Source organism: Pelophylax lessonae (genome assembly GCF_965119305.1).
Source record: "Pelophylax lessonae genome assembly, chromosome: 1".
Classification (NCBI taxonomy): domain Eukaryota; kingdom Metazoa; phylum Chordata; class Amphibia; order Anura; family Ranidae; genus Pelophylax; species Pelophylax lessonae.
In genome coordinates this window covers 446758759-446773886 of record NC_138768.1, presented here as the reverse complement: position 1 = coordinate 446773886, position 15128 = coordinate 446758759, and the positions used below count along the sequence as shown (strand labels likewise).

Below are 15128 nucleotides of genomic sequence, written 5' to 3'. Positions count from 1 at the left end.
AACGGGTGTTCTATTCCCTCTCCACTCTATACAAACTGAATAAAAAAAAGGTTTTGGTATGTTTCATTTAAAATATTACTAAAGGCAAAACTTTTTTTTATCTCTAATGATACCATGCAACTATACAAATATGTATATTAAGGGTGTAGTGCTAATCTAGAATATACAAGTCCACATATAGGGAAAGTCCACAAGGTGTTACTACCAACTCCACAAAGATGTGTATAAGGGTTGAAAGATCCAAACTCCAAGACCACCACCAAGTTGAAAGACACACTGCCTCTAACCGGATAACATGGACCCTCATTACAAAGGCTATGTTCAGCATTCACATGTGAATACGATCAGCACTCCTCCAAGATGTCAGGAACACTTGTCTCCAAGTGTGCCCCAGTAAAACAAAACAAGGATATACCCATAGCGTAATATGTACAAGTAGTTTAATATCACGCAAATGAATAAAAAGTAGCTTATAAGGTAGTGGATTCAATGGAGCAGAGTGGAATTCCCCTTACATCGCGGTCCGCGTCCGTATCCCGCCAACAAAATGGCCGCCGTGTCTCCTCGTGTGGGCTAGCGTCGCCGTAGGCTCCTCCCGATGCGTTTCGTCATAGGCTGACATCATCAGGGAGTGTGGTCGTACGGCGACGCAGCTATATTTATAGCCGTGGAGACGGGCGGAGCTTCAGAGTCATCCCGGAAGCTGGACATCCCCGGATGCGTTCCAGTACCCGAGAATTGACGTAAACAGGCAGCAACGAGCATTCTAACCAAAGAAAGCGGTCACCATTATTGCAATATTACACAAAGCTAACCTCGTTCCAGATTTAATCCAAATGGGCCGCAATGAGAAACGTTAGCAAAATGTCAAATTATGTGTGATACAAAAATAAAACATAAAAAGTGTGCATTCACCGGAGAGCGACGCCATCTGGTGGCCACAGACTGGATCACAACCAGGGGAACCCATACTGCCAATATCAATCCAAAGTCATAATAATATCCACACAACATTGATATACATCTTCATGCAGGCATTCTTATTGTTTAACACAAATCTTAAATATATAAATTACAAAAAACCTTAAAAAGAGACAGATAAAAAACACAATAGCAAAATTATTCATAAAGGCAAAAACCTCAAAGCATCAGGTACTGAGACGGGATCAGGAATTATTTATAAAGTCATTTATAGTCTATATTCAACCCCAGGGGAGTATGAGATTTGATCTTATAAATCCAGTTACTAGTCTCCAATTTGGAGACACCCCGGGTCATATTGCTCCCCCTCCAATGACCAGCTTTTTATTAATTTGCGTGATATTAAACTATTTGTACATATTACGCTATGGGTATATCCTTGTTTTGTTTTACTGGGGCACACTTGGAGACAATTGTTCCTGACATCTTGGAGGAGTGCTGATCGTATTCACATGTGAATGCTGAACATGGCCTTTGTAATGAGGGTCCATGTTATCCGGTAAGAGGCAGTGTGTCTTTCAACTTGGTGGTGGTCTTGGAGATTGGATCTTTCAACCCTTATACACATCTTTGTGGAGTTGATATTAACACCTTGTGGACTTTCCCTATATATGGACTTGTATATTATAGATTAGCGCTACACCCTTAATATGCATGTTTACTGATCTGTTTTTACAATTTGGATCTGTGGTAGCTGCTTTTCACCTATTTTACATTGATTTTTATATTTTAACCTAAGCGCAGCAATTTTCTTATAACTATAAATATATGGTTACTCCAAAATATATTACCAGACAGAAAAGTGCCAGATCTAGCTGAACCAGACAGTTGAGATACTAATATCTGGTATGCAATTACAAAAAGCAGCATTGTGATTTTATTTACAGATTTTTTTTTTTTTTTTTTTTTTTTTTAGTACAATTATCCCACACAACATAAAATTTCAATCGTTTTAAATGTTTAATTGATCATTTGGGTCCAAGCACACATTTTCTCTTTGGTTTTCTGATATGCTCTGTGACACCCAAATGCTCTGACTATGCCATTGTTACAAAAGATCATTTTATTAAAGCATCACTAAAAGTAATTCATATTATTTATAATCTGTTTTTTGTAAAATTAAGTTTTAAAAACATGGATAAATATGAAACATGTAATGTTTTGGGCCCTAAAACTGAAGTTACAAGTTAACTTACTATACTAAATATATTTTTAAGGAAAAATGTTCTTTTTTTATTACCTACCTTATCTTAGACCCAATTATATCATCAGTAGGTCTCCATTTCTGTGCAATACAAGCAGGTCGTGGCTGATGGGAGGGATTGACAGGGTGCTGTACATAGCTTTCCGGAAACATCAAAGCACCCTGCCTTACCCTTGATTCACATGTATGCAGGTTGGGAATGCTTATAAACATGTTGTTCTCTAGCAGACACTCGGGGGTGCTGTTAATTCCTAATGCCACCACCACAGATGGCAAAACACGAAGTACTATTTTGCGCGAAACTGTGCTATAATAAATGTACCATTCAGTTTTTCACGATTAGGCTATATATATATAAATACATATTGCTATTCTGTACAATACTTTAGTATATGCAATATTTAAAATACCATTCTGTTTTTCATAATTTAAAAAAAAAAATACTTGTAAAATGCTAATATGTTTGTATAATTACATTTTCATAATTATATTGGATGATTTAGTGCCCCATTTTTTTTAGTTTTGTATGGAAATGTTAAACCCCTGTCAGTGTTTTATTACTTTCTGTGTCCCTGCTAGAGATATTTAGTGGTTTTAAAGGCAGAAGGTTTTTTACCCCAATGAATTCTATGCATTAAGGCAAAACACCTTCTGGGTGAAGCCCCCACAACCCTCACCCCTGATCCCCCTTACACCTACCTGAGCCCAATCTCGATTCTGAGATGTGCATGAGAGCAGTGGCTCTTTCAGGTCTCTCTCTTCATTGGTTCACACAGCAGTGGGAGCCATTGGTTTCTGCTGCTATAAATCACAGCTAGTGAGCCAATGAGGAGAGAGATGGAATGGGGGGGGGGGGGCACAAGCCGCTCTCTGTGTTTGAATGCACTCAGCAGAGAGGATGAGCCAGGACCGCCAACAGGGGACCCAAAAAGAAGAGGATAGGGGCTGCTCTGCGCAAAACCATTGCACAGAGCATGTAAGTAAAACTTTTTTTGTTTTTGTTTTTTAATTTTTAACCTTCAGAATTCCTTTAACCATGTGCCCTATGACCACTGTCACTTGGAAAATTTCATCTTTACAATTGTCTCCACAACAGAAATAGAGGAGATATTTTACAATATTGGCACCTAGCCTTGTAAAAGTAAAACATTTTGGCTTTAGATATACTTTTAGAAATACATTTCCTTAATTGTTGCCTACAAACATTGAATTGCATAATATTATTTGAAATATCTCAGTTTTTTTCTCTGTTTATTTACATTAGATTTTGCATCAAATTTTGAGAAGGGTCTGAAGTTCCCCAGATTCATGAAAGAGCCCACCTCGCACAATATAAAGACCTTAAATGCAGAACTGGAAGTCTTGAAGCAGGAACTGGAAATTCAGAAACTAAAACGTCGTCTGAAGACCACTGCTCACCGAGCCAAACCTCAAAGGGATATAGGCATTCCACTGGTAACAAATGTGTGTATATTGATCATTTTGTGACAATAGCTGTGTAAACATACTGTATACAAAAAATGACATAACTCAATAATGTTGCAGGAATTGAACAAACCCAACTCCCCCGATCTTGCTAAACAGTATTTCAACTTCAGTCATGGCCTGGAGCCAGCACCATATGACCCAATGTAAGTACCATATTTTCATGTTTGCTGAAATCACATCTTGTTTTTATAGAACAAAAAATGGCTATGGATGAATAATATCACAAAACTGTAACCACCACTAACTATCCTTGAATACTATGGGGGTTAATTACAAAAATTGGAGAGTGCTAAATCTGGTGAAGATCTGCGTAGAAACCAGCTTCCAAGTTTTATTGTCAAAGCTTAATTGAACAAGCTGAATTTAGATGCTGATTAGCTACCAAGCACAGCTGCACCAGATTCTGAGTGCACCAGTTTTAGTAAATCTCCCCATGTGTGAGAGGGTTAGAAAGGTTGCTGTTGTCCCTGACCCCTGTGAAGATCCAAGTCTCTATGAGCTGACATCAAACAAACAAGAAAAAACATCAGATCATTGTAATCGCAGGTTCTCCTTGTATGCCCTTTGAACTTCTACATCCTAGCCTAATGTAGCATTCCCGAGGCTGTAAAAAAGTCCCAGAGTATCTCATCAGTTAACATTGCATTAGTCTGCAGATTGACAGACATACAGTATGGTCGAGAATCCAGTTTGTTTTTTCATATTGACTTTAGGAAAGATAGTTAATGCAATTCAGGAGCTTAACTGATCCCTCTTCATCAGGGCTAAAAATACTTTATAAAACATTCATCGGAATTGTGCATTAGTCAGTACATGGTATACTTGTGGTACATAGAAAAAGTAATATATAGTCTAAAAGATTTTGCTTATATAAATACTAATTCAATACTGTTAATTTTTAAAAAAGCATATGAGATACTATAAAGATTGCATTCAAATCGCATGTCAGGAGCCAGTGATCAGCTCTCAATGGAGCCGTTTCACACAGCTCCAGAAAAGAAAATGGGCACCGCTGAGTGTAACACATAAACTTTATTGCACGACAATGTGTAGACTCACATGGAAGTAAATGCTTGTCCTCATGGCTCCCGGATCACTTCCTGATGCATGGAGCTTCCGTCCTATGGCTGGCCAGCAGCCGGGAGATGGCGATACAGGAAAGGCCAATGGAGAGACTGGGTCAAACAGAGACAGTGGTGGACCGCAAACCTCCCAGGTGAACCACACGGATGTGATGATGTAACGCATTTCGGAGCATGCATACAATGCTCCTTCTTCAGACGGATGGGAAAATCGGCATAACTCCGGACATATAGAGACCAGCACCGGAAATGACGGTGGGCAAGTCATGGGGCGGGACGCTCAACACCAGGAAGCGTCCCAAAGCCATGATCGTCACAAAAATCATAGCTTTTTATGGTTTTTGTGACAATCATGGCTTTGGGACGCTTCCTGGTGTTGAGCGTCCCGCCCCCTGGCTTGCCCGCCATCATTTCTGTTGCTGGTCTCTATATGTCCGGTGTGAACCCAGCCTAAAGTAAAGTACAGAAAAGTATGGATAAAAAAGCAACATGATAAAATACATGTATAGGAAATTACTAAAGATGATTCCAAAAAAAAAGTGTAAACATAGTGCTTGTAATTTTTAAGGTTAAAAACGCTGTTGCTCCAAAGTAAAATGTGCAAGTTCAGCAAAGATAACAAATACAACAACAGTTTTATGTATTCCTCTTGTTACAGTGCTGGTTTTGTCGTATTTTACGACTATGTCCTTGGCCTTGATCCATCTTATCGAGTATGCAGAACAGTAGTGAGTCTCTGCAGTGGAGGGCAGGAGATGGGAAATCCTTCAGTCCTCCCTCCCATTTATTGTGAGGCTGCTTTATCCAAGTTCCATGACAACAAGAGGCAGAATATCGCTATTTTGGCTACGAAGCAGGCTGTTCCCAGGTACCTTTTCAAATTTAAATTGTGATCTTTCAGATGGCTTTAAAGACTTTGTATTTCTATGTCTGAAAACATTTTTAAAAAGTTTCATGGTGCATTCTCAAAAAAATGTTTGCAGTCCTAATTTTTTAATCTATTATAGGGTCTGTTTATCAATGTTTTCACCCAAAAATTTTTTTCTAACATAATCTTACATATGGAAAATGAGTAACATTTGGGTAAACGTTGTGTGGTATCATGATTTTTACATGTAGTTCAGCTACAGAAAGTAATTAGATCATATAAATTTGTGAGCTGCTGATAATAATCAGTTGCACTTTCTATTAATATACCTAGATAATACTTTAGAAGTGATTTACGCATTTTCAATAGTCAAGGAAATCTGGGCTTGCCTTAGAACGCCTGTACACCTGACCAGTCCTTTTATGTGACAGAAAAGTTCTTTAAGAACCCTCAGGTGTAAGCCATCTGGTCCCGGTGACTTATTTATGTTAAGTTTTTCAAGTCTAGTTCTGTGTCTGTCTTCTGTTAACCATGAGGGTGCTTGCTGTGACATGTTAATAACTTTAACATTACAAGCTGGGTTAATGTAGCCCCCAATTCCTTTGTGAAGACTGAGGAGAAGAATTTATTTCGCATCTTTGCCTTCTCTCTGTCCTTTGTAGCCAGATTTCCTTTGCCGTCCTTTATGGGGCCAATGTGTTCTGGTCCCAGTTTCTTACTATTTATATACTTAAAGAATTTCTTGGGGTTTTTTTTACTCTCCTCCACTATGTGCCTTTTAGCCGCTCTAATTTCGCTCTTGCATTTCTTATTGCATTCTTTGTAATTTTGGAATGTTGCCCTCATCTTTGTATTTTTTTAAAAGGCCTTTTTTTCAGTTTTTATATGCATTTTTACATTGGAGTTTATTCTCCCAGGGTTTATTTTAGCTCTTTTAAACGTATTCCTCATTGGAATGCACTGGCCAATACCTTTTTATTTAGTATGTTCTTAAAGCACTCCCATTTTTCCTCCATGTTATTTGTTCCTAGGATTTTATCCCATTTAATATTGTCTCGCATAGAGCGCAGTTTAGGGAAATTGGCTCTTTTGCAATTCAGTGTCCTTGTATTATCCCCTGTTTTTCCTATTTCTATTTCTATGATTTATACTGAAACCAATTGACCTAAGGTCACTGTTACCTAAGTTTCCCCTTATTTCTACATCCGCAATCAGGTCTGTATTATTCGTAATCACTAGGTCTAGTAACGCACTGTTTCTCGTTGGTGCGTTTACCATCTGACCCATGAAATTGTCCTGCAAAACATTTAGGAAATGACGAGCCTTAGATGGTTCCTTCTGCCCAGTCTATATCCTGATAATTGAATTCCCCTATTATAATGACATTTCCCATCCATGCATATGTTTTAGGTGCGATCCAACAAAGATCTGTTGGAACATGCTGTGGGCGTGCCATACAAAATGAATAGCATTGCATTGAGTGTATGTGTTTTTGTTGGTTGCAGTAACATGCTGAAAAATGTGCGCTTTACTTTGCACATACCACAATGTGTGGATGTAAAGTCAGCCTTATATACCAAAGAAGGCTATAAAGGTACAGTTCTAATTTCTACTGTTAATAAGAATTAAAAGTAATTTTCAAATATTTTCTTTAGGTGTTATGTTCAGAATTAAAAAAAAAAAAAAAATGTTCTTATACCTTTAAGTTTGCTAAATATGAATTCATATGTATACTTTTTGTATTTTTCTTTTTCATCTAGTGGGTGGCAAGTACATGAGGAGGCTTACTCTCCTCCTCTGTTTTGGCCCCATGAACACTGGGCGTTTAGCCTTAGTGCATATGGCTCCAGCTTTTAGGTACAAGCGGTACTTTCGTTTAGTGCAGTATGCACCAAGGAACAAATACCGAAATGCAGTCTGCACTAAATGTAGGTATCGCTTGATACACAGCAGCAGCAGCTGTCAGTCTCTCACAGTTTGACAGGCTGCCAGCAGCAGGGATTGACGGTGGGCCTGTACCTTCCACATGCACACTGGTATCTCATGCATCGTGGTTAATTAACAGGCAAAAAATTTTTTTTTTTTTTGGGGGAGCATACCCATGTATTTCCAAAGCTGCTGCAGCTATGAACCAAAAGACATGTATATTAAAAAAGAATAGCGCGCAAATGCAAAAGAAATTACTACCAAATCTGAAGAGAGTCCATAAATAAAAATGGGGGTTTGGTCCCACCATCGTGGTTAATTGCCTAGTGTGTAGGCCATAGGCGGCTCTAGGCTTTGTGAGGCCTAAGGCAAAACTTTGACATCAGGCCCCACTCACGCCCATAATGGGAAAAATAATTCAAGCGATAAAAATTAACTGTATAAATTGCATATATTAAGAGCCTTAACCTTTGTACTATGAATTCACATTTTCTAGAATTTTCTCTAACCAATTCTTCTTTAATCAAAGATCATTAAACATTGGGTATGTCTGTATGTATATATATATATATATATATAAGTCTGCTCTTACATCACAGTCCCCAGCATTTCCCTATAGGTCATGATTCCCTGAGTCCCTCCTTACATCAGAGTTCAGTGTCCCTCCTTACATAAGAGTTCTCCTTTAAATCAGATCCCCCCCAGCATCTCCTCCTTACATCAGAGTCCACAGAATTCCTATTTACATTAGAGTCCCCCTCTTAAATCAAATTTCACAGAGCCCCCTTTACATCAGAGTTTCCAGAGTTTTCCCCTTACACTGTAAGAGGGAACTCTGAAGACTCTGATCTAAGAGGAGTTCTGGGAACCCTGATTTAAGGGGGAATGCTGGAGACTCTGATGTAAGGAGAGTTCTGGGAACCCTGATTTGAAGGGGAAAGCTGGGGACTCTGGTGTAAAAGGGAACTCGGTGGTCACCAAAGCTCCCCCTTGCATCAGAGTTTCCAGAGTCCCCCTTACACTTCCCTTCCTCAGTCCGCCACAGTCTAGGGCACGACAAGTCCCACTGCAGAAGGTTGCCATACCCAAAGCCCCACAGAGGGCACTGTAAATCCCAGTATAGTGCACTGCCATTCCTCCCTGAGGAATAGAAGCCTGCTATGCTTGCACTTGTACTGCTCTCTGTAGGGGACTGAGGAACTACTGCCTGCTATGCTAAGACTTGTAGTGCCCTCTGTGGGGACTAAGGCATGGCAGCCTGCTATTCTGGAACTTGTAGTGCCCTCTGTGAGGAACTGAGGATTCCTCAGTCCTCCACATTCTAGGGCACTATAAGTCCCAGCACTGTCATTCCTTAGTCCCTCACAGCTGGGGGGGGGGGGGCAACACAGAGTTAAACATCTAAAGGACAACTCCAAACAAAACTACCAATATGCTATATAATGTCACAGCCCCACTACCCCTCAACTTCCACCTCAGGTGCTGTCATTGTGTAGGGCAAAGGGCTCCAGCTCCAGCTCCACCATGTTTGGCTTTGATGTCAGATATGCAGGACTGGCTCAGCTCCACTTTCTTCCCTGGCAACTGACTCTGGCATCACAGGGGCCCTCTCCTCCTCCTCCAGCCACCCAGGGGCTCTCTCCTTCTCCCCCAGCTGCCCAGGGGCCCTCTCCTTCTTCCCCAGCCACCCAGGAGCCCTCTCCTTCTCCTCCAGCCACCCAGGGGCCCTCTTCTTCTCCTCCAGCCACCCAGGGGCCCTCTCCTTCTTCTCCTCCAGACACCCAGGGGCCCTCTCCTTCTTCTCCTCCAGCCACCCAGGGTCCCTCTCCTTCTCCTCCTCCAGCCACCCACCCAGGGTTCCTCTCCTTCTCCTCCTCCAGCCACCCAGGGTCCCTCTCCTTCTCCTCCTCCAGCCACCCAGGGGCCCTCTCCTTCTCCCCCAGCCACCCAGGGGCCCTCTCCTTCTCCCCCAGCCACCCAGGGGCCCTCTCCTTCTCCCCTAGCTACCCAGGGGCCCTCTCCTTCTCCCCCAGCCACCCAGAGGCCCTCTCCTTCTACCCCAGCCACCCAGGGGCCCTCTCCGTCTCCCTCAGCCACCCAGGGGACTTCTCCCTCATCCACCCAGGGGCCCTTTCCTTCTCCCTCAGCCACCCAGGGGCTCTCTCCTTCTCCCCAGCCACCCAGGGGCCCTCACCATCTCCCCCAGCCGCCCAGGGGCCCTCACCATCTCCCCCAGCCGCCCAGGGGCCCTCACCATCTCCCCCAGCCACCCAGGGGCCCTCACCTTCGCCCCCAGCCACTCACGGGCCCTCTCCCCCAGCCACTCAGGGGCTCTATCCTTCTCCTCCAGCCACCCAGGGGCCATCTCCTTTTCCCCTAGCCACCCAGGGACCCTCTCCTTCTCCCTCAGCCACCCAGGGGCCCTTTTCTTCTCCCTCAGCCACCCAGGGGCCCTTTTCTTCTCCCTCAGCCACCCAGGGGCCCTTTCCTTCTCTCTTAGCCACCCAGGGGCCCTTTCCTTCTCCCTCAGCCACCCAGGGGCCCTCTCCTTCTCCCCCAGCCACCCAGGGGCCCTCTCCCTCTCCCCCAGCCACCCAGGGGCCCTCTCCCCCAGCCACCCAGGGGCTCTATACTTCTCCAGCCACCCAGGGGCCCTCTCCTTCTCCTTCAGCCACCCAGGGGCCCTCTCCTTCTCAGCCACCCAGGGGCCCTCTCCTTCTCAGCCACCCAGGGGCCATCTCCTTCTCCCCCAGCCACCCAGGGGCCATCTCCTTCTCCCCCGGCCACCCAGGAGCCATCTACTTTTCCCCCAGCCACCCAGGGGCTATCACCTTTTCCCCAGCCACCCAGGGGCCATCTCCTTCTCACACTGCTGCAACTTTTATATCCGAGGATTTAAAGCAATCTTTTACTTGGGAGATTTCCCTGACTGCGCCCTTCTAAATGTTGTCGCTCCGCCACTGGCCGCGAGGCCCCTGTAGGTGCGAGGCCTTAGGCGGCCGCCTAATTTGCCTAATTAGAGAGCCGCCTATGGTGCAGGCCTTAGACCAGGCCAGTTAGGGCTTTAAGTATAGATGGTTCCCTAGATCTTCAGTCTGCAGGTGCAGTCAACAAGTACGGAGATAGTGCTGGGCTCTGTTATTATTAGATGTCAAGTATGCCTTGCACATACTAAAGCATGAACATTTCCTATATTGTAAAATATGCATTTTTTTTACAAATAAAAGTAACAATTATATCAGTTTATAAACTTTTAAGACTTTAAATAAAATAAAACACCATTGACCAAAATACAGAGAGTACAGATCTTCATGAACAATAGCCAGATGTGCTACCAATAAATGGAAGGGAAGTAGAACTGGTTAGGTGCATTTTCAGTTTTGTATGGGTAGTTTTTATGAGTTTTTATGTTTGTAAACCATATAGACCCTTCCCTGATAAAAGTAAGTGCCATATAAAAAAAACACAACTCTTCTTACTACTGAGAATTTAAAACATACAATAAAACGAGCAGTGAATGGAATCAATATTTATGCATTTCAACCTGTTTCCTTTTCCATTAGGGTACGTCCTTCTCCAAATATTTCTCTAATAATTGAACTACAGGCATCTGGTGGTTATGACCCTTATGGGCAAGAAGTCAGTCGTCTAATACCTCGGGGGTGGGTAAAAGTAGACATTTTTGACTATCAGAACAGAGTGATCAGTGGGCAATGGAAAGTTCCAATTCGTACACTTCCTGTGAAACCATCGCTCACTTCCGGAGCTTTGAATGGGGTGCCTCAGGTAATGCATTTAATCCTTTGTTTGAATAAGCCAACTGAATCTTTTTTTTTTTTTTTTTTGCTAATGTTGCTGATGTAGAATAGATGGATACAATAACTGCAACTTTTTGTTTTGCACTTTGTTACAATATTTTATAGCAAATTTATATTTACTTTTTTTAGCTAGAAAATGCAGAGTTGTATTTTCGCCTTGTTAATGCAAAGGATGCAGACATACAGAGCACTTACCCCATTGACATCAACAACTCAGTATTCTATAAGTACCCGCCAATGGTAAGTCCCACATACCATCATAGCTTTTATGTCCTTTAATTAACACAAATGTGCAGTAAATATGAAATATATCTTTGATTAAATAATTTAGATCATTTATTATTATCCAAATTACGTGAAATAAAAACACCAACTTATGTGCAAAGCACCTATAAGAGCTTTTTTATTCAGAACTGCAGCTTTGAGGCTACATTCCAGCAACTTCTAGTTGCTCAACTAAGAACATAAGGGTACTTTTAAATGTAGCCCCAAAATATACAGTTCTTTGCTTTGCTAGAGAACATCTTGCCTGATAATATGGCTTCTTTATGTAAAAAAGAACTATCTGATAGTGCTTTTGTGTGTTGTGCCTTGATGTCACAGTATGGAGTTTGCTGCCATGATGGTATCTGTTCAGTGGAAGCCAATTTCAGTTGTAAAAGTACACCACAATCCATGTGCTGCACAATGCTTTTTCATTAAAGAACAAGTTCATGTATTGAGAAAATCTCCCCAGAATCCCTTTCTAACCCCTCAACACTAACCTGTAACAACCTTTTCCCCCCTCCTTACTTACAGGTCTTTACTCCACTGCAGTCTCCCATTCTGTCAAATAATTTAGTGCTAGGCTGTGTGCTAATGTCCATAGACCTGAACATGCCAAGCCCATACTGCTAGACTTATCTTTCATTTAAACCTATGGTATGTTAGTGCACAGGCACAGGCAGGCTGGCCTTAGATTTTTACTTTCTGTGCTGTAGCCCACATGGGAGGTTGCAGCAGCAAAAGGAACAAAATAATGACCTAGAAGGGGGAAGGCTACACAAGTTAGTGTATTGAGTAGGCTAAGGACAAGGGCTTCCAATTCATAAGCTTGAATAATAATAAATATAATGATTTATCAATATAATGCTGCTTCTTCATTGCCCTACCATTAGCCTGAGGGCTAGAAAGTGACAATACTGTTTGTGGTGCCCCTCAGTAGGTAACTAGTGTTAGGTGAATTTAGCTTTTGGCCTTTCCTGTATTTAGGGAGAATAGTAATAATTTGTTAATGTATATTCTAGGTTATGCTTGTGCAGGCTCAGCTACTTTCCCCTAAATTCCATTGGGCTCTGGGATATAGTTGGTGGAGAGTTTGACCCCGGCCTGCATATTCATGCCTCCTCAGCCAGTCACTGGTCAGGAGAGTGAGTGGCCAGCAGGGGGCTGAGAGGAGTATAAATAGGCTGGGGCCTAGAACAGCTTCCTCTTGTTCCTGGGGGATTAAGACCCAGCCTGAGATCTGTGGCATCCATGGAAGACTACTAGCAATGCTAAAACAATTTTTGGGGTTCCAGCTCCTATTAGGGCTCAGGGACCTCAGGTCTAGTATCCTGAAAGCATGCAGAAAACGTTACTGGGGATCCAGGTCACAGGCAACAACTACAGAAGCTGACTGGTCCTGCAGGTGGCATTACAGTGCACAGGGTGCAGTGAGTACCAGCCATGTGAAATCTAGTGTTTTCTTTGCACTATTTGAAAGAGCTTACTACAGTACACCTATGACTATAAGCCTGTTGAGAAGTCCCTGTTTGAAATCTAGTTAACCTTTACATTCAAGAGGGTGGTTCTTACCCTGAATGAGCAGATCAAAGTTAGAGTCCTCCATTACAGTATTTATTAAAAGTTCTTTGGAGTATCCCAAGGTTCACCATCACCCTATCCCAGTTCTTTCAGAAAATAAATTGCAAAAATACATCCACTGCCCGATCTTTGACCTGAGTGACTGTGAAAATGCTTTGCCATGTGCCTATCAGGGAGTGGAGCCTGGGACCAAACAGCCAGCCCAGTCTGGGGTGTGTGCTACAAGTATTCTTAAACTGTAACATTGAATGTGTTGTCATTTTTTCTATCTGGCATAAGTGTACAAATAGAAAAAGTAACTGTACAGAATTTACAATTTTCATAAGTCCGTTTATATATGTCAATTCCCACTCCGTATTTAGCTGGTTGCCTGGAATTCAGCTTTAATTACCAATGGTTCATCATAAAATACTACCGACAGTGGGTATTGGCTCTGTACAGCAACAGCGGGATCTTGGCACAGCTGACTAGCTCTATCCATTGAGTGGTCTGAGCAATATTATCAGGTTAGCGGTACCGCAGCCCAGCAGGAGTTCTAAAACTTTACACCCTGACCCACCCATCTATTATAAGTCTCTTAAAAACGAATGCTGAAGGTTCTGTTTTCCCATTAAAAAGGAGTTGTCGACTGACTTTTAAAAGGAACACATGGAAAATTTAACAGGGTTTAACTAGTTATTTTCTTGGCCTTAAGCTGTATAACAGAGTAGCTGTGACAGTTGTTACCAAAGTGGGAAGGAAATCTTGCAGCTGAAATCCTGGAGAGATTTACATGTTAAAACAATAATCAATTTACAATAATGATCTTGATATTGCAACATGTCTTTCCATTGATGACCCTATTTTGAAATTTCACGATGCATGCTATACTGCAGTGTATACTGATCTTTGTTCAGAGTGCACTGCTTTCCAACAAGACTGCATGCAGTTAGACTATAATACTCTTGTCCTTTTTTGTGCATATTTTCCACTGCATTTGTTTGAACTCAAAGAGTTTAATGGGAAATAAAGAATGTTAGTCATTATAATTATACTAACACAACTATTTTGTTTCACTCTACAGACCATGGCTTATTTTCACCCAGAGGAGGTTGTTTTTCCATCTCCTTACTACGGCTCCCCACAGTTTTTTCCAAACATGCACCCCATCTATGGGGACAATGTGGATTCCCCTCCTTCCAGGGATAGAATAATGACCCACTGAAACGAATGAGATCTGCATTTATGAACACTTGACTATCTTCTGTTGATAATAATGCCATTTTGTGTTTATAAAAAAATATTTCTGATTTTATTTATATATTTAGACTGTTGTATTATTGCAACATCTAGCACAATGTGTACGCTAAGAAGAAAATGGAATGCCAGCAAAAAACGAGATACAAATAAATGACCAATCAAAAGATAAAATAAAACTAGCTTTTGCTTCAAATTCACTTAACTCCAGAGATTTATTTTGCAGTGCTTTTTTTCAGCATCATTCAAACCACTTTGAGACTGGTCTGCCTGAATCTGCTTCAGTCTGTGAGGCTGGGTTCACACTTATGCAAATTGGATGCGGGTTTCCCTGCATCCAATTCACATGGCGGTAGACTGTGACTGACTCTCAATGGAACTGGTTCACAAAGCTCCGGGGCGGCCTCTGTCCGCACTGGAAAAGGGGCCTGTGAGGACAGAGGCTCAGTTTCAGGTCTAGACCTGATTTGCACCTGAAACGGTCAACAGGGACACACCAGACCCCTGCTGCGAGCTGCGGCCGCAGCAAGTGTGAACCCCAGTCTCACTGGACAGTGAAAGGAGAAGCAGCACATGTAACCATTTAGAGCAGACAGAATGCAAATATGCGGCCTCGGCTTCAGGGGGGTGGTACCGGGGCGATGCCTGTAGCTAGAGGCATCACCCCAGGTACAGTTGTT

General features: G+C 42.2%; 1 protein-coding gene across 1 annotated transcript in view; it reads left to right on the top strand.

The window, feature by feature from the left end:
* The window catches only part of LOC309545083 (coiled-coil domain-containing protein 17-like), a 125281-nt gene extending 110684 nt beyond the window's left edge, over positions 1-14597 (top strand). The window contains exons 8-13 of the mRNA XM_082244216.1: positions 3450-3640; positions 3731-3816; positions 5414-5623; positions 11113-11335; positions 11497-11607; positions 14276-14597. Of these exons, the coding sequence (XP_082100342.1) occupies positions 3450-3640; positions 3731-3816; positions 5414-5623; positions 11113-11335; positions 11497-11607; positions 14276-14416 (962 nt within the window). The 3' untranslated portion in view covers positions 14417-14597. The remainder of the gene's footprint in view (positions 1-3449; positions 3641-3730; positions 3817-5413; positions 5624-11112; positions 11336-11496; positions 11608-14275) is intronic.
* The last annotated feature ends 531 nt before the right edge of the window (positions 14598-15128 follow it).